The sequence below is a fragment of the Mastigoproctus giganteus genome, chromosome 8, assembly GCF_048544385.1.
Source record: "Mastigoproctus giganteus isolate SK-2022 chromosome 8, ASM4854438v1, whole genome shotgun sequence".
Lineage (NCBI taxonomy): Eukaryota > Metazoa > Arthropoda > Arachnida > Uropygi > Thelyphonidae > Mastigoproctus > Mastigoproctus giganteus.
In genome coordinates, this window is record NC_143582.1 from 188,854,609 (window position 1) to 188,878,794 (window position 24,186).

Sequence of the window (24,186 nt, forward strand, 5' to 3'; positions counted from 1 at the left end):
TCGATGTTGCTGCGAAGGCCTCTACAGTTCCATTGGATGATCTGTTCCATTATTTGGATTTGAAAGAGGGAGATGAATCTGACTGCTTTTTATAAGTGGGTTGTTTGTGACGATCCAGCTTAGGTTTTTCTTTTCTGGGGAAATTGGGGCGTGTTGAATTATTGCTATCTTCCATTTCATCATCTGCATGTAATTCAAGGAGGTCTTGGGTAGTCGTATCGTCGGTATCCATCCTTATTGAGGGTGGTTGATTAACCTCGACAGGATCTGATTTTTGAGGTTTTTCTGTTACTTTACCTTGGGTTATGATTTGGGTTGGAACTGTGATAGGTGTATTCATACTTTGGTCAACTGTGTTTGGCTTTGATGTAGGCTGGGTCGATAGAACTGATCGAGCCCAGTCTGCAATCGATTTATCTGGAGAGAGTGACACTTCCGTCTGACATGCTACTGATTGGTGAGAGTGGATAATCGAGGCATAAGAGCTATTTGGCATGGTTAGTTTAATTTGTTTCCTAGCTTCTTGATAGGAGACTTTATTTTCAGTCTTATATTTTTGAATTTTTTTGCCTATCTTCCAGAGGTCACATTCTTTAGAGTATGCTGGATGGCTTCCCCTGCAATTAGGACACTGTGGAGTTTGTGCTTTGCATTCTAACTGGGTATGAGTTGTGGAGCCACAGTTTGGACATGTTGAAACGCCACGGCATGCTGTCTGGGAGTGACCAAATTTCTGGCACTTGTAGCATCTTAGGGGATTTGGGATAAAGGGTCGAACACGGCAATTTAAGTAACCTGCTTTGACTGATGCTGGTAGATTCGGTGTATTGAAAGTTAGAATTATGTTACGTGTTGGGACTAAGGTACCATCTTTTCGTATCATGATTCTTTTTGCTTGAGTTACATTTTGTGACTTTAGTTCTTGTACTATTTCTTCTTCAGACACGTTCAGTAGATCCCACTCAGTAATCACTCCTCTGGATGAATTCAGGGTGTTATGCGGAGTGACTTGTATTGGAATTCCGCTTAGAGTGGTGAGTTTCAGTAGTTGTTCAGAGTGTCTTGGGAGAGAAGTCTCTATTAACAAGTCCCCGGATTGGAGACGTTTCACCATTTTTGGAGATGATGCTGCATGTTCAAGGCATCGTTGGATGATGAAAGGGGAGAGCTTGCTAACAGGCTGTGCCGACAGAGAATGGATAATCAGGAAAGCTGGTGATTCCTGTCTGCCTGCATCTTTTTTCATTCTCTTAGAGGTAGAAAAGTCATGGTCGGGTTCACGATTGTCATATTGAGCACTCTTGGGCTCTAGACGTGGAAATTCATTCGTTTCCATTACTGCTCCTTTTAGCCCCGAGGGTTGATTTATCCCCCAGGTTACCGGCCCCGCCACGTGGAGGCAGGAGCGGTGCCACCAGTGACCAAGCGATAAAAGGTTAGTGGTTAGTGTGTTAGAAAAGTAGTTATATATACAAAAGAAAGGTGTCTTTCCTTTCTTGTAGGAGGCTTCCTTCTTTATTTACAAAGAGCCAGAAAATAAATAACTTTGAAAGTAAAGCCTTTGGAAATCTCTTTATCAACTGCTCTTTAGAAAAACGCTTTCAAATTCGCTTTGTAAATCGCTAGATCACTCGCTTGGCACTCGGGGCCTTCTCTTATCTCTACAAGCTTTATTTGCTTACTTCTCTTATCACTAAAACCTTTATTTACTTACTTATTATGGTGTTTAGGTTCTTTCAGACTATCAGTTGCCTTTGTCCATAATAAAATTCCTCTCCATAAAAAGTATATTTTAATAACCTTCTCCTATTAATCTTTACAGTAATATATATAGCCGGTAAATTCTGGAGAATAACAAATACACCTATTTGTTTCACACTTTTTTTACATATATACGAAATGAAAATTGGTTATTAGCATATTTCTTCTTATTAATAACAAGATATGGGTTTTTGTGTTAATTTAAGAAGAAATTGGCGCAGGCCGAGCTGAGAGGGAAGGGGAGTACAGACGGTGAAAAAGTTGCAATGACAAATTCAGTTTGATTAAGAATCGTGCATGCTACACAAATTTATCTTGATAAAGGATCAAGATAGGGTTAGCAGAACGAAATAAAATACGTTTATTAGATATTAACTAGCTATTGAAAGGGGGAGAGAAACTGCAAAGACTGGTGGCTGTCTAAAAGGCCTAAATAAGGTATAAACAGACCACAGAGCACTCCTTTATCCAAAAAAAAAAATCACTCTGATTTATTACTGGATTGGAATGGTTGTCATCTTTAAAAAATTTTAGCCAAACAATCAGGTGGTTCCGGATTTTAATTTTTTTTTCGCATTTTAAAGAAGTATACCTAGTGGTTCAGATATTTTTAGAAGCATATTTTAATAACTGTACACCACACACAGCTCACATTTACCAGACAGATAGAATGTCCCTTCATCACTGAAAACGCATTTTCCAGAAAGTGCTCATTTGTAGATGAGAATGTGAACTGGGAATTCCTCTCGTTGCGGTTTATCGGGAGGCTTAATTTCCTAGACGATTTGTACTTTATGCACATAACGTTTCAGTCTCTTGAGAACCACCCTGTGCAATGTTTCTCGCGGTATTTGTAGCTGCAGGTTTGTAGGACGTCTGATAAACAGTTCCTGCATTTCCAAAACTTTATCTGCAGATACACCAGGCCTACCTGCTCCTTTCTGGTTCAGCACACTGCTGGTTTCTTGAAACTGCTTCAACCATCGCTTCATTGACTGTTTAATAGGTAGATCTTTCCGAAATTCCCGTTGAAAACGTCTCTTTACAGTCTCTGGAAACTTGGTATCTTCACAGCCACAACACGTACCTTGCTTTCTCCTGCACTGTTGCCATTTTAATGCTGTAATGTCGCAATGTTTTCTGGGGTCAACGCTGCCAACCACATGAGAAAAAGTCCATTGAGTATTTTTTTGATAAATACATCAAAACCATTTTAAGGTATTTATTACAATAAAATTGTAATCGAACTTCAAAATCAGGTGAATAATTTATAGACACCCTGTATTACTCTCATAAGAGCATAATTATGAATAATACATGACATACCAAGTAAACAAGAATTGGAAAAAATGCTGTTTCAACAATATTATGAAAATATGCTTTATTCATTTACTTATATTCATAAACATAAACAGAATTCTAAAGAATAACCAATAAGCTATCTCCTCAGATAAATAAAACTTCCCAAACGTACCCGTAGTATTTATACATAAATAAACTCAGCCATTTAAAAAACACTGCCTTGTTACCAATAGTACGTTGATACAAATGGATCACTTTTGTTGATCGTGATTGTGAGTAGGGACTTTTACTAACAGTTTCCTTTAAGGGAAGGGGGACATCTTTTTTATTGAATATCATATTAACAAGCAGAGCCAGCTGATAGTTAACGTCGTTTGTTCAATTATCACAATTGCTTGTTTTGGACTCATCGTGAACACTAATGTATACACCCTTGGAAAGAAATTTCCGAACTCGGCTAACCGTTGTTAAAAATTCTAGTTTAACTGGTTCAATAAAAAATTATATATATATCTGATTCGGAAGTGGATCTCTAGCTGTATACATCCGATTTCTTTTCGTCCACATCGGGGAAGTCTTTAGATTTTAATTTAAAATCACAAACTAGCGAGAAATGATCAGATGGATATTGGAGAGAAGGAATTCTCTCCCTACCAATGTCCTGTGTTTTTGGAAGCTGTAACACACTCGTAACGTCCAAACTGTCTGGTGTAAAAAATATGTAATCCAGCGTATGGCAATATTCTCCATCATCCCTAATTTTCCAAGTGGTGTACTTTGGTTCTTCATGACGATTGGTCAAATAGCAGTAAGCACTTTCCAGCTGCAAAGATGGATCCTCAAGCATTGTTTTGTATACTGGTTCGGAGGGCTCAGCATTAAAATCTCCACTAATGATAACAGCGTCATTAGCGCTGCAATGTCTTGCGAACTTCAATAGATCCTTGCCCTGTTCATTTCGGATGGTGGTGAGCAAGTCATCCTTACGAGCTTTTAAATGAGTTGTAGCAACACAAATCATTGCACCATCAAATTTCCGACGCAATTTACACAGAATCGCGACTTGATTAGCTTCGCATCCCCATACTTCAAGCACTCTAGTCGCTGCCCGGATAAATTCAAACTTATCAGCGTCATAAAAGATGGCACACCCATCTGGTCCATTGTTCCCAAAGGAGTAATAACAAGGAGAATCCGGTTTTGGAAAGAAAACTCCACGGTAGTTGATAATATCTAGACTTCGCTTGAAGAAAAGGTAGTGGTCGACCTCTTGAAAACAAAGAATATCTGGTTGATAAGTAAGAATCTCTTCTAGAAGGCGCCATTTTCGGATCTTCCATGCCAAAGCCTTCTCTGGCCAATACAAAAACTTGTCGATTGTTTCTCCAAGAACTAAAAAACAATAAAATCTTAATTATTATAAACGTCAGGGAATAAAAATACATTTTAAACTATTTGATCTTTAATTACATAGACTTATACTAACGACATCTTCTAAAAACTTCTAGAAGATTATACAATACAGAATAATCATAAACTAATCTAGTTTGTGGCTATAACTCATAAATAAATACTTGAGTATATCAATGTTGAGCGCAAGTAACCTGGCAATAGGCCCGGTTGAATATTGGTTATTTCAGAAATACATGTCACTCCTTTGATTCTTAAACAAAGGAGTGACATGTATTTCTGAAATCACCGAACGGTTTACATGGTTGGGAATGGCAGCTATCGATCTAATCTGTGGGCGCTACTTGCCCATAATACCAGGATCTCCATACATCGAATAGAATCAACGAAGGAAGATTTGAGTAATTTCGAAGGAACGTAGGCTATCTCAGTTCCAACTCATTGTAAGAATTAATGGAGGACATCACCAAGGCCATGAATAAACTCCTGAGGACAGGCTGCAGAATATTACTAAATAGAGGGTGGTGAGCTCTTTTATCACTCGCTGAACTGTTTCCAACCAAGGACTAATACATAAATCAATCTCGCTTCTACATACCTATTTATTTGGTCGTTATAGCCAAAAGAGTTGATTAACTAAATTTACGATCACTTTGTGGGAAAATATTTTAGAATTATTAAAGGGTGCCATATTCATATCTTATCTCAGATGATAATATCTGGTCCTCGCCCTGACTGGACTGTTGCCAGTTAATTTACAGTGGACTGCTAATTCAGTTCAGCTACTTATCATACACATTTTAACTGTCTTAAATTGGTCTCGGAAAATCATCTAAAATTTAACAAGGGTTGGCATGAATCCAGGGCAGCACATTCCTGCTGCACCTTACCATAACACGGCATACTCATTCAATAAGCTTGAAGAGGTTGTGGATGTCCACAACTACTATAGGGACGGAGGCTCATAGCCGCGAAAATGACGCTGTTGTTGTTGTTGGCAGTGTCAATAACCACTTGGTGTGAATAACCTTTTTTTTTTTTTTTGCTAACAAACATAGAATATCTAAGGTTAGGCTAAAGCCTAAATCGGACTACACCCATAGAAAATGGGATACACCCCGTAGTCATGTTACCAGAACCTTCATACACAGCTTAAGTTTATTCTAAATAATGTGAGATAAAATTGAATAGATCAGTACTTTTTAATCGATACCATAATTGACGCTTGCAGAGATCAAATGCATTAAATTTTCGGTGGCCACAATTTCCAGAGTGGTGAAAACAAATGTCTAAAAATATTTTAGCATGATATATTCTCACCAGACAAGAGTCGACATTTCTGTACAGCAGACCATATCGTGAGCGCCAACTTCGTATTGTGCGTGACTTGAGGGTTGAAAGAAGACAGAAAATACTTGTTGACATCACACTTGAATTTCTGTAGACTGTAATTGCCAGGAAATACTTATGAAGGACGGCTGTTCCAGAAAATGGAAATTGAAGAAAAGAAGAGGTAATGTGGACAGTGAATGGATGCTGACTGGTTACGCCATGTGTCCGGACTGATTCTGAAGAGTAGGGGAGGGGGGGAGCAATTATAGACGGCAGTTCAGAAGAACAGTGCCCATGGAAGTACCTATAGAAAAGGCATGCAGCGTCTGTGAGCCAGAGAGTGGAGAGAGACTTTGCAGTTGTTGTTGTTGCTGTTGGGTTTAACGACACATAGGCTACTTGGGCCATATTGTGTCTTTCTAATGGTGAATATGAAATAAATAACTATATTTTATGATATATTCCTATCCGGTTTAGGAAAGTAAATAGTTCTTTTTTATTAGGCTCATCTCCAAGAATCTGCATTAAATTTATTGATCTCTGCATATTAGTAATTGATTTAAAAGTGTCTAAGCGGATGTTTTGAAAATGGGGACAGTCCACTAACAAATGGCGAATGGTCAGTTGTACTTGACATGATGTACATTGGGGAGCGCTGTCGTTAGTTAATAGATACAGGTGTGTGAGATGAGTATGCCCAATTCTGAGCCTTCCTAAAATTGTTTCTTCTCGTCTGCTTTTCTGGAAGCTGGAGTGCCACAGTTTTGGTTCCGGTTTTATTTGGTACAGTTTATTTCCTGGATGACCTTTCCAGATTAATGACCAGCTGTTATAACATGCTTTACGGATAATATACTTATAATCAGTATATGGAGTTTGAAAAGTCTGCAAAAGAGAATTATCTGGTTGTTTGGCTGCAAGATCTGCTCTTTCATTTCCTGCTATCCCAGAATGACCTGGAATCCAGCAGAAAGTCACAGTTTGGTTTGATTCATTACACATAAGTAATTTAGAATGGATTTGTTTTATTACAGGGTGAGAGGAGTTGGTATTACTATTTATGGCAGAGACAGCACTGAGCGAGTCAGTGTATATTAAGGCAGACGAAATTAGAAGTTGAGTAATGTGCCCTAGAGCCAAGTTAATAGCATAAAGCTCAGCAGTGAAGATACTGCATCCTACAGGTAATGAGACAGAAGCGGTGAATGATGGAAAGATCGCCGCAGCGCCTACTTGGGTCTCAGTTTTTGATCCGTCTGTATAGATCTTACAGGCCTGTGAATTAGAAGCTTGTTTGTTTGTTTGTTTGTTTGGTTGGGGATTTTTTTGGCGCATGGGCATCTATGGCCATAGTGCGCCATACATAGGTTAGTATTTCTGCTATTTCGTTATAGATCGAGGGTCAGGAGACTGATTTTTGACTAGCTAAAGGAGGTGGTATACATTGATCGCTTTGAGAAAAGTAAAAATCTTTGAGACATTTGTTTTATTGCCCAAAAGTGAAACAAGTGTTAGTGGGTCTTCAGTTGTGGCTGGAGTGAAGATATTCTGGCGTTCTATTGCAAATTTTGCGCATTCCACAAGGATATGTTTCATTGAAAGTACTGTTTTACAGTGATCACACTGGGGGTGATTCTCCCCTCTTAAAAGATAACCATGAGTAATATTAGTGTGACCTATTCGGAGACGAGCTAGTATTACCTCCTGTTGTCGAATTGCACTGAGGCTTGAAGGCCATTGCTCAAGTTTTGGCTTGATACTTCGAAGCTTATTTTCAAGTTGATTTTGCCATGTTGATTGCCACTGGTACATGCATTTTTCCTGTATTATTTGTCTATAATCGTGATGTGGAACTCTCCACTGTACATCAGGTGGTAAGTCGGCCGTTTTTGCGGCACTGTCCGCTAATTCATTTTCTGGAATTCCCATATGTCCTGGGACCCAACAGAAGTGTATGGTTTTTCCAAGTTCAGATAAGGTATATAAAGAGTTTGTTATTTCTTTAACGACAGGGTGGGTGATGTTCATGGTGTTTTCCAGGGCTTGAAGTGCACTTAGAGAATCAGAGAATATTATGCTGCTTTCAATATTGGAGGACTCGATATGCTTCAGTGCAACCTGAATTGCCATTAGTTCAGCAGAAAAGATACTGAACTCATGTGGCAGTTTGTAGGCTAATGTTATGTTCGGGAAAACTGCGGCGATTCCAACGTGGGTGTCATTCTTTGACCCATCTGTATGAACTACAATGAAGTTTGGAAACTGCTCCACCACTGCATGGTACAATTGCAAAAAATTTTCTTTATTTAGTGCAGATTTATCCCATTTATGAAGGTATTTATCACATAAAGGTGGAGTAATTCTCCACGGTGGAAGGAGTAGTGGAGGGGTACTTGTGATATTATCAAAACTCAGATTAAGTTCTTCTAGAAGATGTCTTATTCTTATACCTAACGGTCTGTTAGCAGTAAGGCGGTTATGGTATAACCTGCTGTGTTGGGGAGTGAAAAGTAATTCCCAATTTGGGTGTTCGGGCATAGATCTAATTTTATATGCATAGCGTAATATAAGTTGTTGCCTTCTGATAGAGAGAGGGGGTTCGTGAGCTTCGGCATATAGATTATGTGTTGGTGACGTACGATATGCTCCTAGAGCAATGCGTATTGCACTATGATGGAGAGGATCAAGCCAGCGAAGGACACTAGGCCTTGCTGAGCTATATACTGGGGCCCCGTAATCAAGTTTTGATCTTATTAAAGATCTGTATAGCCGTAATAAGGTAAGGCGATCAGCTCCCCACTTTGTTGCTGAGAGAACCCGGATGATATTTAATTTTTGTTGGCAGGATGTTCTTAGTCTTTTAATATGTTCCAGGAAGGTAAGTTTATGATCTAAGGTGATTCCTAAGAATCGTATGCTGGGTTGAACTGCTATTGGTTTTCCGTTCAGTTGTAGTTCCGGGTGTAGGTGCAATTTACGTTGTCGGCAAAAATGGATACACAACGTTTTTTGAGAACAAAGCTGAAAACCATTGGTTTGTGCCCATGTACTGATCTTATTTATTGCCCCTTGTAATTGTCTCTCGATCGTATTCATGTTTTTCGCATGGCAAGAAATACTAAGGTCATCTACGAACAGTGCCTTATCAATAGTGTTCGGAAGTTGTTCAGCAATGGTGTTTATCACAATTATAAAGAGTGTAGCGCTGAGTACAGAGCCCTGGGGAACTCCTTCTTCCTGAAAAAATAGTTTGGACAGCGAAGTTTTAAATCGAACCTGGAAAGTTCTCTTGTCTAGGAAGTTGCGTATGAAAATCGGGAGATGGCCCCGAAGTCCATGGCGATGTAGCTCACGGAGTATTCCATACTTCCACGTGGAATCATAGGCCTTGCTGATGTCAAAGCAAACCATTACATGGTGTTCCGATCTAAGGAATGCATTCCGAATGGAATTCTCTAGTTTTACTAGTATATCTAGTGTTGATCTGTTCTGTCGAATGCCGAATTGTGCAGAATTTAAGAGATTGAAATTTTCCAGGTACCATATCAGTCGACGGTTCACCATCTTTTCCAGAATTTTGCAAAGGCAACTGGTCAAAGCAATGGGTCTATAGCTAGTAGGGTTTGTCGGGTCTTTTCCAGGTTTAAGGAATGCAAGGACTGTAGCGTGGTGCCATTGCTCAGGGAATGTGTCTTCCCGGTAGAGCCTATTGAACAGATCAAGAAGTGACTGCAGTGATTCAGCACTTAGTTCCTGTATCATTGAATAATGGATATTATCTGGTCCTACAGCGCTACGCCTAGATGTTGACAAGGCTCTATGTAGTTCGTGGATAGTGAATGGTAAGTTATATTGTTCTTCTGCTTTTGAAGAAAAGTTTAACTTTTGTTTTTCTGAATTTGCTTTGAATCTTCTGAAGGCTGGTATGTAACTTTCTGTTGCTGATGTTTTGGCAAAAGTTTCTCCTAGTATATTGGCAATTTGGGCGGGGTCAGAAATGTTCTGCCCTCTCCATTCCATGATAGGCTGAGGTGTCGTTTGATATTTACCACTCATTTTCCTGATTGTTTTCCAAATTTTGTGTGTGGGAGTTGCTTGATTGATGGTTGAAGTGAAGCGAATCCAAGCGGCCTTTTTATTACTGCGTCTAACATACCTGGCTCTTGCTCTAACGCGTTTAAACTGAATGAGATTAGCTGTGGTTGGATAGCGCCTAAAAGTATTCCAAGCTTTATTTTGATCTCTTTTTGCTGCACGGCATTCGTCATTCCACCATATTTTTGGGTGTACAGGTAATTTTGAGGAGGATTTTGGTATAGCTTGTCCTGCTGCGTGTAGTATAGTTTTTGTGACATACTCAACCGCTTCCTTGGTTGGGGATTTTTGTATAATTTCAGGGTCCACTTTAGCTAATTTTTTATACATCTCCCAGTCTGCTTTATCAATTAGCCACCGAGGAATTCTAGTAAGTTGATAAGAGGGTTTATTTACTAATTCAATTGTAATGGGAAAGTGATCACTATGCAGTGGATCATTGTTTGCCGTCCACTTTAGAGTAGGATACAAACTTGCAGAACAGATAGACAGGTCTATTGCAGTATATGTTCCAGAAGGAAGGTGAACGTAAGTAGGTGAGCCGTCATTTAGAAGGAGAAGGTTGTTATCATCTAAACATTTTTCAATTAGTTTTCCTCTTTGGTCAATATTGTTGTTACCCCATAGTGTGTGATGACCATTTAAGTCTCCCAGAATGAGGAAAGGTGTGGGGAGTTGAGCTATGAGGTTGTTTAGATCATTTTGTTGGATGGGATAGCTTGGTGGAATATATAAGGAGCAGATTGTAATATGGATGTCAGCAGCTACACGGACCGCTATTGCCTCGAGAGGAGAGTTTAGTAAGACCTGTTTGACAGGAACAAATGGGTTTGTTATAACAGCTACTCCACCATGTGCAGTATTTTGATCAGTTCTATCTTTTCTAAAGATATTGTAATAAGACAGTTTTGGTGTGTCTTGAGGTTTGAAATATGTCTCTTGGAGGCAGAGACATATTGGTGTGTATTTAGAGATAAGGTCGTATAGGTCATTAATATTGGCACGGAAACCACGACAATTCCATTGAATTATTGTGTTCATTGTTTATCTCTAGTTAGACTTTCCGAGCGTTTTCTTGGTGCTGAGGTTCTCTGTTTTTCACTCTTGTTTTTGTCTTTCTTTCGAAAGTAGGGCCTTTCTGTTTCCATGTCTTCTTCTACAAAAATGTGTAGGACCGGGTCATCTGGGGGTATTTCCTTAGTATCCATTTCCTGTTGGTGAGTAGTTACGATTTGTTTTTCTTTGTGCCCTTCATCCGGGGAGTGGTGATTTTCGATTGGTACAGAAATAGGCGTATTGACTGCCTGAGTTTCAGTTGTATTGAACAGTGTTTTTACATAGTTCGAGAAAGACTCTTTTGGGGGTACTGTTAGATCAGTTTGCGATGCGGTTGATTGGAATTTTTTGGTGATTTGAGCATACGTAGATCTATTTGCAAGGTTTGGTGGTGAGATATTTCGCTTAGCTTCTTGATAGGACACGTTATGATTGGTTTTATAAATCTGAATAAGTTTCTCAGTTTTCCAGCGTTCACATGTTCTAGCGTAAGCGGGATGATCTTTTTTGCAGTTTGGGCATATCGGTTGGGGTGCAGTACAGGCTTCGCAGTTGTGATCAACTGACCCGCACTTTGCACAAGCAGGAGTTCCCCGGCAAGCTGTCTGGGAATGTCCGTACTTCTGGCATCGGAAACACCGTAGGGGATTTGGAATATAAGGTCTGACATTACAGACGAGATATCCAGCCTTAATGGATGCTGGGCGATGTGGTGTATTAAAGGTCAAAATGAGATTACGTGTAGGAGTCAGAACTCCTTCTTTTCTGGTGGAAATTCTCTTGACCTGTATAACGCCTTCTTCTTTAAGTTCTTCAAGCATCTCCTCTTCGGATACATCTATTAAATCCCAATCAGAAATCACTCCTTTAGAGGTGTTCAGTGATCTGTGGGGTGTCACAGTAACTGGTATTCCAGCAAAGAGATTAATATTCAAGAGTCGCTCTGAGTGTTTACTATTAGAGGTCTCGATCAGAATATCTCCTGACCTAAGTCTTTTTACAGACTTAGGAGTTCCAGCTCTGCTTTCTAATTCCTTCTGTACCCTAAATGGCGAGATTTTGCCAATTGCATTTTCACCAGTTGAGTGCATGATCAGGAAAGCTGGAGTAGGATAGATGTCAGAGTCAGTTTTCTGCCGTTTTGAAGTTCCTGCAATAGAACTGTCTTTCTTTTTTGTTGACTGGGGTGCATCTGGCAGCCCAGATAAGTCAGAGTTTGATTTACTCATGACGTGCTCTTTTTGGCCCCGGGAGATTACCTTTTTCTCCCAGGTTACCAGCCCCGCCACGTGGAGGCAAGAGCGGTGCCGCCTAGTGACCCAAGCGAAGTGAAGGTTAGTATTAACGAAAAATAAAAAAGGGGGTTAAAGAAAGGTACTTTCCTTTCTGGGTTATATAATATAAGAGATCTATTCAATTATAATGCTCAAGAGTTAACGGACTTGCGAAACTCAGGAGAAACGTATATACAGTAAAGCGTATCAGATAATCACTATGAAAAGGCGCTGTGGTCACTAATATCGCTTGGCACTCGGGGCCGAATTAGAAGCAGAGTGAGCTTCATGTAACTGTGCGATATTGAAGGGACACAAGGTGTTCTTTCCCCACTGTTGGAAATATTCATCGAAAATTGCAGGGATATTTGTCCACGGTGGATCAGGCGGTGTTATGTCCTGATATATATTGCCGATTTCAATATTCCACGTTTCAGTTAGTTCTTTAAGTCTAAGTGCAGCAGGTCTGTTTTCATTTGGTTTACTGTTGTACAATGAGTCCCATTCGGTATTGTACAGACATCTCCAATTCGGGTGAGAGGGAAGACTGCGGATTTTTGCGGCATACATCAAGAGCAATGTTTTCCTCCGAAGGTGTAAGGGAGGTTCATGGGCTTCAATGTAAAGACTCTGGATTGGGGAGGTTCTGAAAGCCCCTAGGGAAACTCGAAGGGCACTGTGCTGGATGGTATTTAATCGCTCTAAGGTACTCTTCCTTGCAGAGTCATACACTGGAGAACCGTAGTCCAAACGGGACCTGATGAGAGCTCTATAAATATGGATAAGAGTATGCCGATCAGCGCCCCATGACATGGATGACACACACCGAAGGATATTCAATTTCTTCAAGCAGATGGTTCGAAGATAGGCCACATGTGCTTGAAAGTTCAGTTTTCTATCTAGAACCAGGCCAAGAAAGCGGACAGTGTTAACCAAAGGAACCGACACATTTTTTATCTTTAACTCAGGATCAGGATGAAATGACCGGAGTTTGCAGAAATGAGTGGTAGTGGATTTCTGTTCAGCAAGATGGTATCCATTGCTTAAAGTCCACGATTCTATTCTGTTTAGAGTAATCTGTAACTGCCTTTCGATGGCATTCATATTTTGTGATTGGCACGATATGGTGAGGTCATCTGCAGACATATATACTTCAATAGTTTTTGGAAGATCTTCCAATATATTGTTGACCCTAACTGCAAATAGCGTTGGACTCAGTATTGAACCCTGTGGGACACCCTCTTCTTGAATATGAGATATTGATAGGAAGTTTTGATATCTGACTTGAAAGGTACGTAACTTTAAAAAATTCTGAATAATTTGAGGTAGATAGCCTCTCAACCCTAACTGATGCATATCTTTGATAATACCATAACGCCATGTGGTGTCGAATGCTTTCTGAATATCTAGGTTGACCATAACTAAATGTTGTCTCCTGATGAAGGCGTTACGTATGTTGGATTCAATTTTGACAAGTAAATCTAGGGTGGACCTGTTTTTGCGGAAGCCATATTGGTGATCAGAAAGCAGATTTTGGGAGTCTAGAATCCAGGTGAGTCTCTTATGCACCATCCTTTCGAAGATCTTGCCCAAACAGCTGGTCAATGATATTGGTCTGTAATTTTGAACTTGAGAGGTATCTTTTCCTGGTTTTGGTATTGCACAAATATAGGAATGACGCCATGAGAGAGGATATGTGTTTTCTGAGAAGATCCTGTTATAAAATAGCAATAGTGTGTACAGATCAGCTTCACACAAATGTTTAAGCATTCTGTAGTGAATGCTGTCTGGTCCTGGTGCACTATTTGGAGATTTACTCAAGGATTCTTTGAGTTCAGCTATGATAAAGGGCTGGTTATATGGAAGTGGGAGATTAGTGGAAAAGTTCAACTTTTTACGTTCTTCATTAGTTTTAATTCTCTGAAAAGCAGTCGCATAAGTGGTAGAGGCGGAAATATTATAGAAAGATTCTGCTAAAGCATTTGCGATGTCAGTAGGAGAAGATAGGTCTTGCCCATTCCACTGTATTATTGGAGAATGTAACGGTAGAAATTTTCCATTCAGAACTTGTATTTTTTTCCAGATAATTCGAGTGTCAGTATTTTTGTTAATAGTTGAGGCGAATTTAATCCAGGAGTCACGTTTTGCTTTTTTCCTAATTTGTCTTGCTTTGGCTCTCAGTTTTTTGTAAACTATAAGGTTGGCGGTAGTGGGGAATTTGCGAAATTGGTTCCAAGCACGGTTTTTTTCTACTTTCGCTATGGTACAGTCTTGATTCCACCAATGGTTTTGGTGTACCCGCTTGCTCTGTTTGGATATTGGAATCGAAATTTCGGCTGCTGATAATATATGGCTGGTAATGTGTTCGGTTACGTCATCAATATGTTGTTGCTGTACATACTGTTTGTTTAGTAGGACACAAGTAGAGTAGTTTTTCCAGTCTGCTTTGTGGAAATTCCAAAATAAACGGGCTTTCGGGCATGATACGACCTGTGTCTGAATTGAGCTGATGATGGGAAAATGGTCACTGTGGAATGGATCATTCAACACCAACCATTCCATACTTGGAAAAAGAGATGCTGAACAGATAGATAAATCTATGGCAGAGGTTGTACCTGTAGGTAATTGAACATGAGTTGGAGAGCCAGTGTTTAATACAGTCAGATTATGGTTATCTAGGAATGTTTCAATTAATTGGCCTCTCTTATCCATAGTGGAGGATCCCCACAATGGATGGTGACCGTTGAAATCACCGAGTAAACAGACAGGAGGTGGCAGTTGTGTTAAAAGGTTGTCAAGTTCAGCCTGGGAACAAGGGTAATTAGGTGGTATATAAATAGATGCAAGGGTTAATGATATTCCCATTGCTATCCGAACCGCTACAACTTCTAGGGAGGTTACTAGTTGGAGATGTCTTGATGGTATGGTAGTTTTGACAAGAATACCTACCCCTCCACGAGAAGAAGAGTCAGAATCCCTGTCTCGCCTAAACATAGTATAGTTTTTGAAATTGAGTGAAACTTTTGGTGATAAAAATGTTTCCTGTAAGCATACTCCTAATGCGTTAGTTTGTATGAGTAAATCATTCAGGTCATCTATATTACTGCGTAATCCTCTGCAATTCCATTGTAGGAATTTGTTCATTGCTTGGGTTTATTTGACGAAGATTGATCTGACTGTTTTTTCTGAGGTTTCTGCCTGCTTAGTTTTGATTTTTCATTTTTGGGAAAGGTTGGGCGTCCTGTATCCATGGTGTCATTGGCATGTAATTCTAGGACTGTGTCTTCGTCCTCTGACTGAACTTCCATTTGAATGTTGCTATAGCATGGTTTCATTGTCTTTTGATTTTCAACGCTAACAGATTTTGTTCTTTCGGGCAAGGTTGAGATGGCATCAGTTGGGATACTGATTGGCGTGTTGCTGGTTTCATTAACTGTAGATTTTTTATTGCACGTTAGCATAGTTTTGGCCCAGGTGGCAAATGAAATGTTTGGTTCTATGGAGACATCTGTTTGAGTTGAAATTGACCGGCTGTTTTTAGAGACCGATGCGTATGATCGGCTAGGCATGGTTAACAGTATTTGCTTCCTTGCTTCAGGGTATGTGACTTTATGTTCCACCTTATATTTCTGGATTTGTTTGCCTGTTTTCCAAAGGTCACATGCTTTAGAAAAGGCAGGATGGCTTCCTTTACAGTTAGGGTAACTAGGAGTGGCAGCTGTACAGTCTCCTTGGGAATGCTCCTTAGAGCCACAAATAGGACACACAGCATCGCCTCGGCATGCCGTCTGAGAATGGCCATACTTCTGGCACTTAAAGCAGCGAATGGGATTTGGGATGTATGGCCGAATCTTGCAGTTTAAATAACCTGCTTTAACAGAAGATGGAAGAGTCGGAGTACTAAATGTCAAAATGACGGACCTGGTTGGTAGTAGGTTGCCATCTTTTTTGGTCATTATTCTCCGCGCATGAGTCACTTTTTGTTCCCTGAGTTCTTGTATTATCTCTTCTTCTGACACTGATAGTAAGTCCCATTCGCTGATAACGCCTCTAGAGGTGTTAAGAGTGTTATGGGGCGTAACTGACACTGGAATACTGTTAAATGATGTTAATTTTAACAGCTTCTCTGAGTGAGTTGTCTTAGAAGTTTCAATTAGAAGGTCTCCAGATTGGAGACGCTTAACCATTTTAGGAGATCCACAAACCGATTCTAAACATTTCTGTATTAGAAAAGGCGATAGTTTGCCAACAGGTTGCGTGGATAATGAGTGCATTATAAGAAATGCTGGCACGTCATTATTCTGATTTTCCGTCCTTAGTCTCTTCGGACGATTGGAGTCCCGGTCGTTGTCAGGAATTTCTGATCTCGAACCCGAGAGCTCTAATGGTGGATAGTCACTTATATCCATGTCGGCTCCTTTTGGCCCTGGGGGTTTGTCTTTACCACCCAGGTTACCGGCCCCGCCACGGGGAGGCAGGAGCAGTGCCACGAGGTGACCAAGCGGCTATTAGTTGTGTTAGTAATAAAGAAAACGAAACAGAAAGGTTTCTTTCCTTTCTGGGCCTTTGCCTACTACTTGTAGAACGAAAGAGCTACTTAAGTATAAAATGAGAAAAACGGTATTCGGAAATAAACAGAATATATATAATGGCAAAACCTCTTTAGATAGCTCGCTTTTTGAAACGCACTGAGATCGCTTGGCCACGGAACGCTTGGCACCCGGGGCCGAGACTTTGCAGAGATGGGCCATTAATTAACCTAACTGCCCTCTTTTGAATGATGTCTAGAACCCTAGAGCCCATATGGGGCACCGCCCCAGATGTGGGAATAATATTTCATGGTAGGGCGGATTTGCGATTTGTACAGAATGAGAAGTCGTTCAGAAGAAAAATAACGCTGAGAGCGCAAAAGAAAACACTCTGAAAATTGAGATAAGGATATGCCTAGATACTTGACATGATGTAGCCTCGACAATCTGCATACAAACTACTTGGACTCCCTCCAGTCATTGGCTGAGAGAGCAAAGACAACGAGATTATACACTCGGTGATCCGGATGACTCCCAGAGATTTTACTAGTAGGTCGATCAGGTGGACTATTACAAACTCAAACGACATTACTTTTACTACACGATAGAAGAGAATTGGAAACTTGAAGCGGTTTCACCACTTCAGGCTTCCAATAAGGGATGGCACAGAGTTACACCGACTGATGAAAGTCATGCACCACGTAGCATTGTCTGGTGACATCAAAGGAGCGCATTCCTCTGTATAATGTGGACGCAACACCTCGAATCCTGCGTACGTTGCTTCACACTCGGGTAGTCACGTCCTCCTGTCTAGATGCAATGTTTCACGCTTTGACAATGGGAAATACCCGGGATTAACAATGCTATCCACATCGTAGCGTATAGGAATATATACGCTACGATGTAGTGCAGTGCTGTGCAGTGCTGGATTTAGGGATAAGCCAAATAAATTTAATAATAAGCAATAGTTTGGAGGGCCTCGCCATCCAAGAGGAGCCTCGTCATTTCCTTTTGTGAAGATAAAAACCTATAATTTGTGCAGAAGCCCCAAAAATATATTTTGTGACTTCTGCACATGTTTTGTCATAGGGCCTCATCATAAATGCTCTTTCTGAAACTAATTTCTTAAAATCAACCTTCATTAAGCTCTCATAATCTCTTTGGAAAACCCGAATTCTGACCTTTCTCTCAATAACGTTTGTCGAAGTAACGACTTCTGCTCATTGTTCCTGTTGCTCTGAAGGCCTTCCACGCCATTATTCGCCCAAAATTACTGGTTGCAGGAAACCCCATTCACATCTAATATGTTTTTGATGAAGTCTCTTTATTGAATCTTTCGTGGAAATATGACTACATTTTTCATTTCAGAAGGTTTCAAATTAATGGCAGTCTTTGTGGGTTCTATCAACAAGTTGCAATCCACTACTATATCAAGTAAATGTACTTTATTTTGTGAATAAATATTCGTGTTCGGAAAGAGAGCTGCAGAATCGCAAACGTGTCCGAATCCACATGATTCAGCAAAATACGTTAATAATCTCTTCTATGACTCAGTGACAGTCTAAATAAAATTTATTATACATAAAGAACGAGACCTACGAAAAATGTGTTGTTATTACAAGCACAGTTACAAAAAATAGGAACAAAGTTACACTCTACTGACTTTGGGAAAGCACGTTCCACTGCATGACCCGAATCCTCTCCGCCTTGCTGACACCGTTACAGTTGACCTCCGGCGCAGAGTCGGAAGCGTTCGGCCGGTTAACATGATGGAAGTTCCTTTCGATTCTGGGTGGAAGATGAGCTAGTTCGTCCTTGCACATCTGCAGAAGGTCGTCTAAGCTGGCGACGTTACGTAGGTCAAGGTCGTTGTCGGCAGTGTCTTTGTTCACGAATCTGACAGCCCCTGCGACACTGAACTTCCTAAAATAAAAAAGAAATTTACTTTCAAAGATGATCGAGCCACAAAGATAACCACAGTTTTTGTTGTCAAAGAGCTTAAGGAAAACAGGAAGCGGAAGTGAATGCAGAGCAGCAAGAATACTGTGTCAGTGGGTGAGGTCACGTAATTTTCCTCAGCGCTGTTTTTAGGGCAGGAAAATTCCCTTTTTCTGCTGCCCGGACAAATGCCCGGTTAGTCACTGATTTGTCCAGCCTCGGAGCTTTGGAATCTTACTCAAAGTTTACTGGGGTCAACCTCTAGATGTAATGAATCCAAAAATCCCAACAACAGGGCCTTGCTCTGTTGTTGGGATTTTGTTCCTTCTTGGAGAATGGAGAGAAGTTTTTCATATTTATAATTTAAAATTTTTAAATTAAAAATCGGAGCGACATCATATACTGGCTCTCCAGTACAAATAAATATTTGTACTTTTCAAATAAATACGTACAAATGTGCATATTTATTTGATACCTGTATAACACTTATTTCACTTAAAAAAAATTAAATATTTCTATACTAAATCTGTAATAATCTGAGTAAAAAACAGTATTTTTTTATTATTATTATTATTTTTTGATTGAAATTATTTGGAAATACAAATTTTAGAATATATTTTGTTATAGTTGTTGCAAAAATTGTTATTGTTGTTGTTGTTAAAAATATTGCGCAATTCTCAAACAAAAACGAATTATGTGTGATAATAATTTTGTAATATGAATATTAATTATTGAGTTCCCAGAAGAGGTTAAGGGGTCCCCAGGTGTCACTTTGGCCTGTTTTACTGTATACGTATAAACTCAACAGCCTTTAAAACGTAACACCACGTGACACGTGCGCAGTTAATAATTATTAAAGTTATAATATTGCTTTTTATTGTGACTGTCAGATGCTCCTTTCTCAACTTTCATTTTGAAAATGTCTAGACGTGACATAAAATGCGTATCACAAAATGACGTAAGTTTTAATAATCAAGGAAATGCACGTGGTTAGTGAATAATTATGGAGAAGTAACGAAATGAGTCACGATTTTGGGATGGTGTAGCTAGTATGTTCAGGAAACCTAAGAATGTCTGAAAAATAAACATCCTGTATTGTATATTGAGTAATTAAAAATATGCTAGCGCTCAGAAGTTAATGGCCAAAACATAAATAAACAAAATAATGTATTTATAGATAAAATACCAATCTGTAAAATCCATCGAGAATGATGGAGTTTTTTCATTGAAGAAGAATTTTAATGGTGTATGAAGTTATTTTTGATTTTGCGTTTGCAAAGTGATCGAATAATATAAAGGATCTTCAATTATCGTTTCTCTTTCGATTATAAATTCAATATCAGTATTTAGTCCATTAATGCTTGAGAGGGCCAAAAAAATGTATACAGTACAAAAATTGCAACCGTGAAGAATATTCTTCAAAGATTACGTCTGGAGAGCAGCCTCAAGAGTGACTTTTAAGGATTGCTCTCATCAAGGACAAAATGAGCAAAATATGTGGAAGGATACCACATTTAAGGTTCACCTCAGAAGAAAAAATGTCCGTGGCCATTTGGAACTTCAAGTTGTGTTTCTCTCTTAATAATTTCGCTGCGCATATAGAAATATTATTATGGAAAGCAAAGTGGTAAAAGTTCTGCTTTACCAGTTTCACTAAAATAATAAATCACAATAATCAAGATAACGAGCGAACTAATTAGTGAAAATTTCCTGTCTTTCAAGGAAACGCTACTTAAAATATACTTACTTGTAATGATTGCACATGATCAAATTACCAATAATCAATGTCCTCCAACTCAACCTGTTATATACAAACAGGTTTTATTACTTCACATATAAATAGATCACATGTCCTGAAGACAGCTTCTGGTTGCTGTATCTTATTTAAACTCTCAAGAAGTTCTCTACTTCTGGATGCACGCTAAGATGATGTACAAATGTCCATAATCGGAAATTCGTCACACCCTGTGTGATAAACCCAGGTTAATCGCTTCTTGCTGACGTCATTTCCAGTACGCAGAATATTCTAATTTGTTACGTATAAAAAAGGAGGAAAGAAAGAATTTTGCAATGAATGAAAAAGGACACACCACATCAAGCTAAGCGTTCATTCGCTGTTACGTCACGAATCTTAGAACACGCGTGTAAAGCCTTGAATGGATAATTGTGAAAATTCTCACGCATGCGCCAACTATTACGCAATTTGTTTTGTTTTTCTCTAAACAAGAGAAATTTTTTGAGCAATCCAGAACTTATTTCGAATAGTACAGCGCTTCTACAATTGTATAAATTTCTTAAAATTAATAAATTTTAAAAATCAGATCCATGAAATCGTTTTCAAAGACAGGCCTATATAGGACTAAATTGTCCCTCATCATAATAAATTTAAATAAAATTAAACAATAAATAAATCTTATTTTTTCTCTAAATCTTAAAATTTTCATAATAATATTTAAGTAGTTAAAATTAAAACGTTTAGATGAAACGATTCTGACAGATTTAACTTTATTATATAATATCCTTAACTTTTTCCTAATTTGATCGCAGAATTTATTTGTACAGGATGCTACTAGAGATCACCATTAATACTTTTTTTTTTAAATCATATTCACTTAAAAATTCTGAAATTTTCTCATATTTTGTAATTTCTTTAATAGAGAAATAAAAAACTTAAACTACAAGTTGCTGGTGATTTACGCCCCGTTGGGCATTGCGCCCAAGGCTTTCTTCTGACTCTGATTATTGCTCCAATGAATGCAACAGTGACTCAGTTTGATGGCAGTTTATGAGCAACTACACAGTAATATCCTCTCATAGCCTTATTATTGTGGAATAAGCATTTTACCTGGAAATGATAGGCTGACCTTCGATATCTAAATAGAAACGAATTACTCCAAACCACAGTTCAATGTCAAATGCTTGAGCTGATGTTAGCCTTGGCCAGCGTGTGTGGTTTAAGGGGTCACTGATTATTATGACGTCAGCACTTGACAAATCACTGTGTTGATGACTTATTTGCAATTCTGCTGGTCATTACAATTGTGAAAAGGGTGGTGTAATCAGCATCAGTACTTAGTTACAAGAAAATTAGTAACGAGAAACAGATTTGCCAATATTCAGCACTATCGATGTGCGCAAGTAGTTGCTGTTGTTGCGTGTCTGTGGTTGATTTTCTGCTTGCTGGACGAAAAACTCGAATTTTCGGGGGGAAAACCATGCTACCCTCGAATGAGACCGACTAACTCAGCCACGTTGTGAAAAAGATCCATAAATATTCCTCAGTTCAAGTCCTGTCATCGACAGGACTTGAACGCAGGAAATAAGAACATAAGCTAACATTTCTCTTTTAAAATCATTTTATAAAAATCTTCTTTAAAAAAAATTATGACGATTTTATTTATACACTCAGTGGCCTCAATATTAGGGCACCCATACCTAATATCGATTAAGTCCCGCTTTAAACCTCAACAGCAGTCTGGATTCATTCAACAAAGTGTCGAAAGCGTACCACAGTGATGTTTATTCATTGATTCTGTTGCTTCCCACGGGTTCTTCATTGGATTGAGATCAGATGACTAGGAACGCCACTGCAGTATGCTGTATTCACTCTCTCATGTTCCTGGAACCAGCTATGTACATTTGTGACCTTGTGGCATGGCGCATTATCCTTTTGGAAAACCTATTCACGATAGAAACAAGGCGGCCAGAAGGAATGTATCTGATCGGACACAATTTACAGTTAAATCCTTACAGCGCCACCATTAGCCTGCATTGCTGACACCACGCAAAATGGGTCCATGATCTCACGCTGTTTTCGTCATATTCTGGTCTTCCCATCACTGTGAAAAAGCAGGAACTGGTATCCTTCAGACCAGGCAACGCATATACAATCCTCCACTGTCCAGCGTTGATGTTCCAGAATAACCATACCTTCTTGAGTTTGTGCGGACAGGAGTGGAATTCTCTTCAGTCATCGGCAGCTGTATCCTATCCATAACAAGGTACGACAAGTTATGCGTTCTGTTGCACTGGATGGTATTTTACTGAATGTAGTCTGTTTGTACCGTGCAAAAGTCTTGTCAGTCTTCCTTGGACTCTCATATCAAAGACCACAGCGTCATTGGCTTGGTGTTATTTGATGATTGAGCCAATATCAGCATACTCCAGATAGAGTCGTACGTGAAAATCCCAACAGGAAAAATCCCAATCTAAAAATCTTTTAGATTTTTATGATTTAGCGATTTTCAAGAATGATGATTCATGAAATTTAAGTATAGTTTCAAATATTCTACTGATATTTCCTGTAAAGCACCAAAAACATTAAATTACAGTATATAGTCAACCTTGACCATGATACATTCCCTTAATGCTTTCTTATCTTTTCCTGTGACTTTTACAGGTTTTTCTAGTTCTATTCATTTAAGAACTTGATTTTCTTAGAAAGAGTCAGTAAGCATATAAGTATATTCCCATCAGTGGGAAATTTTAGGATTAAAATTTCCTCTAAAATTTTAATAATTTATCAAGATGTTCAGAGGAGAATCATGTGGCAAAATCATTCTAGTATGTAAATTAATGATATCGTAGATGCGATCTGATTAAGCATAATAAGAAGTATGCTGATTTTATAGGATGCTTCTATAGTTTCCTTAGACTTTTACATTTAAGAAGATAAATATGATTAAAGAACTCTTCATCAGCGTTGGCAAACAAATGCATAGTTTTTGGAATAAACGAAGTAAAGAATAGAGTGAGCTAATTGTACAACCTAATTGTAAAAAATGGAACTGAGAAGAAAAGAAACAGGTATGGTCGCATTGAGCCATATCTGCTGAATCGGGAGCTGTTGCGCACAGGTCGTTCAGTGCTTTGACATTTTGAAATTCAACAAGATATGAAACACGTCTTCATTATTGGTTGACAATACCGGACAATAAGCGAATGAACAGCTTACTGCGTGGTGGTAAGGATTAAGCATGTCTAAACACGTTATGCTTTGTCGCAGTGCGCTTGCTCTCTGTTGTCTCGACTTCGAACAACAGAGATAAATAATTAAAATTCGTTTTCACCTGATATCGTTGCATAGAAATCCGTGTTTGGTTTTGTGTTGTTTTTCGGACTCTAGAAAGGTCTCCTTTGTAGTTAGGATTCAAGGAGGAAGGGAAAATTTGGTTAGAGCAAATTAAACTCAAAGTGTTCCGGTTATTAAAGATTTGAAAAAAGAAAAAAAAAAGTTCTCAAAATGTTAAGATGATTATTGCCAAATACCAGTTCGAGCACATTTGTAATTGTAAGGATTATAAACCGATTTCAGTATATTGTGGCCTTCTTAATTTGAATATTCTGAATGCTCATAATGTCTTTTTATAGTGAAAGATTCGTTAAAGGGAAAAATGAAATTAGAATGTATCAGATGCAACTTACAGGATATGTATCGATTGAAATTATGGGCCACTTTGATATTTCTAATAAGAATCGAAAAACAGTCC

The 24,186-nt window shown here is 38.9% G+C and overlaps 1 protein-coding gene across 3 annotated transcripts in view; it reads right to left on the reverse strand.

Moving 5' to 3' along the window:
- Positions 1-3,255: 3,255 nt before the first annotated feature.
- Positions 3,256-24,186, reverse strand: part of LOC150082093 (nocturnin-like) — a 28,438-nt gene continuing 7,507 nt past the window's right edge. For 2 of the 3 annotated variants that reach the window (XM_090379964.1, XM_090379962.1), the window contains exons 2-3: positions 18,423-18,682; positions 3,256-4,455 (exon numbers count right to left, since the gene is read on the reverse strand). In XM_090379964.1, the coding sequence (XP_090236090.1) occupies positions 3,596-4,455; positions 18,423-18,582 (1,020 nt within the window). In that variant the 5' untranslated portion in view covers positions 18,583-18,682 and the 3' untranslated portion in view covers positions 3,256-3,595. Of the gene's footprint in view, positions 4,456-18,422; positions 18,683-20,444; positions 20,533-24,186 lie in introns of those variants that run through there. The other variant, XM_090379963.1, reaches the window with a different exon arrangement.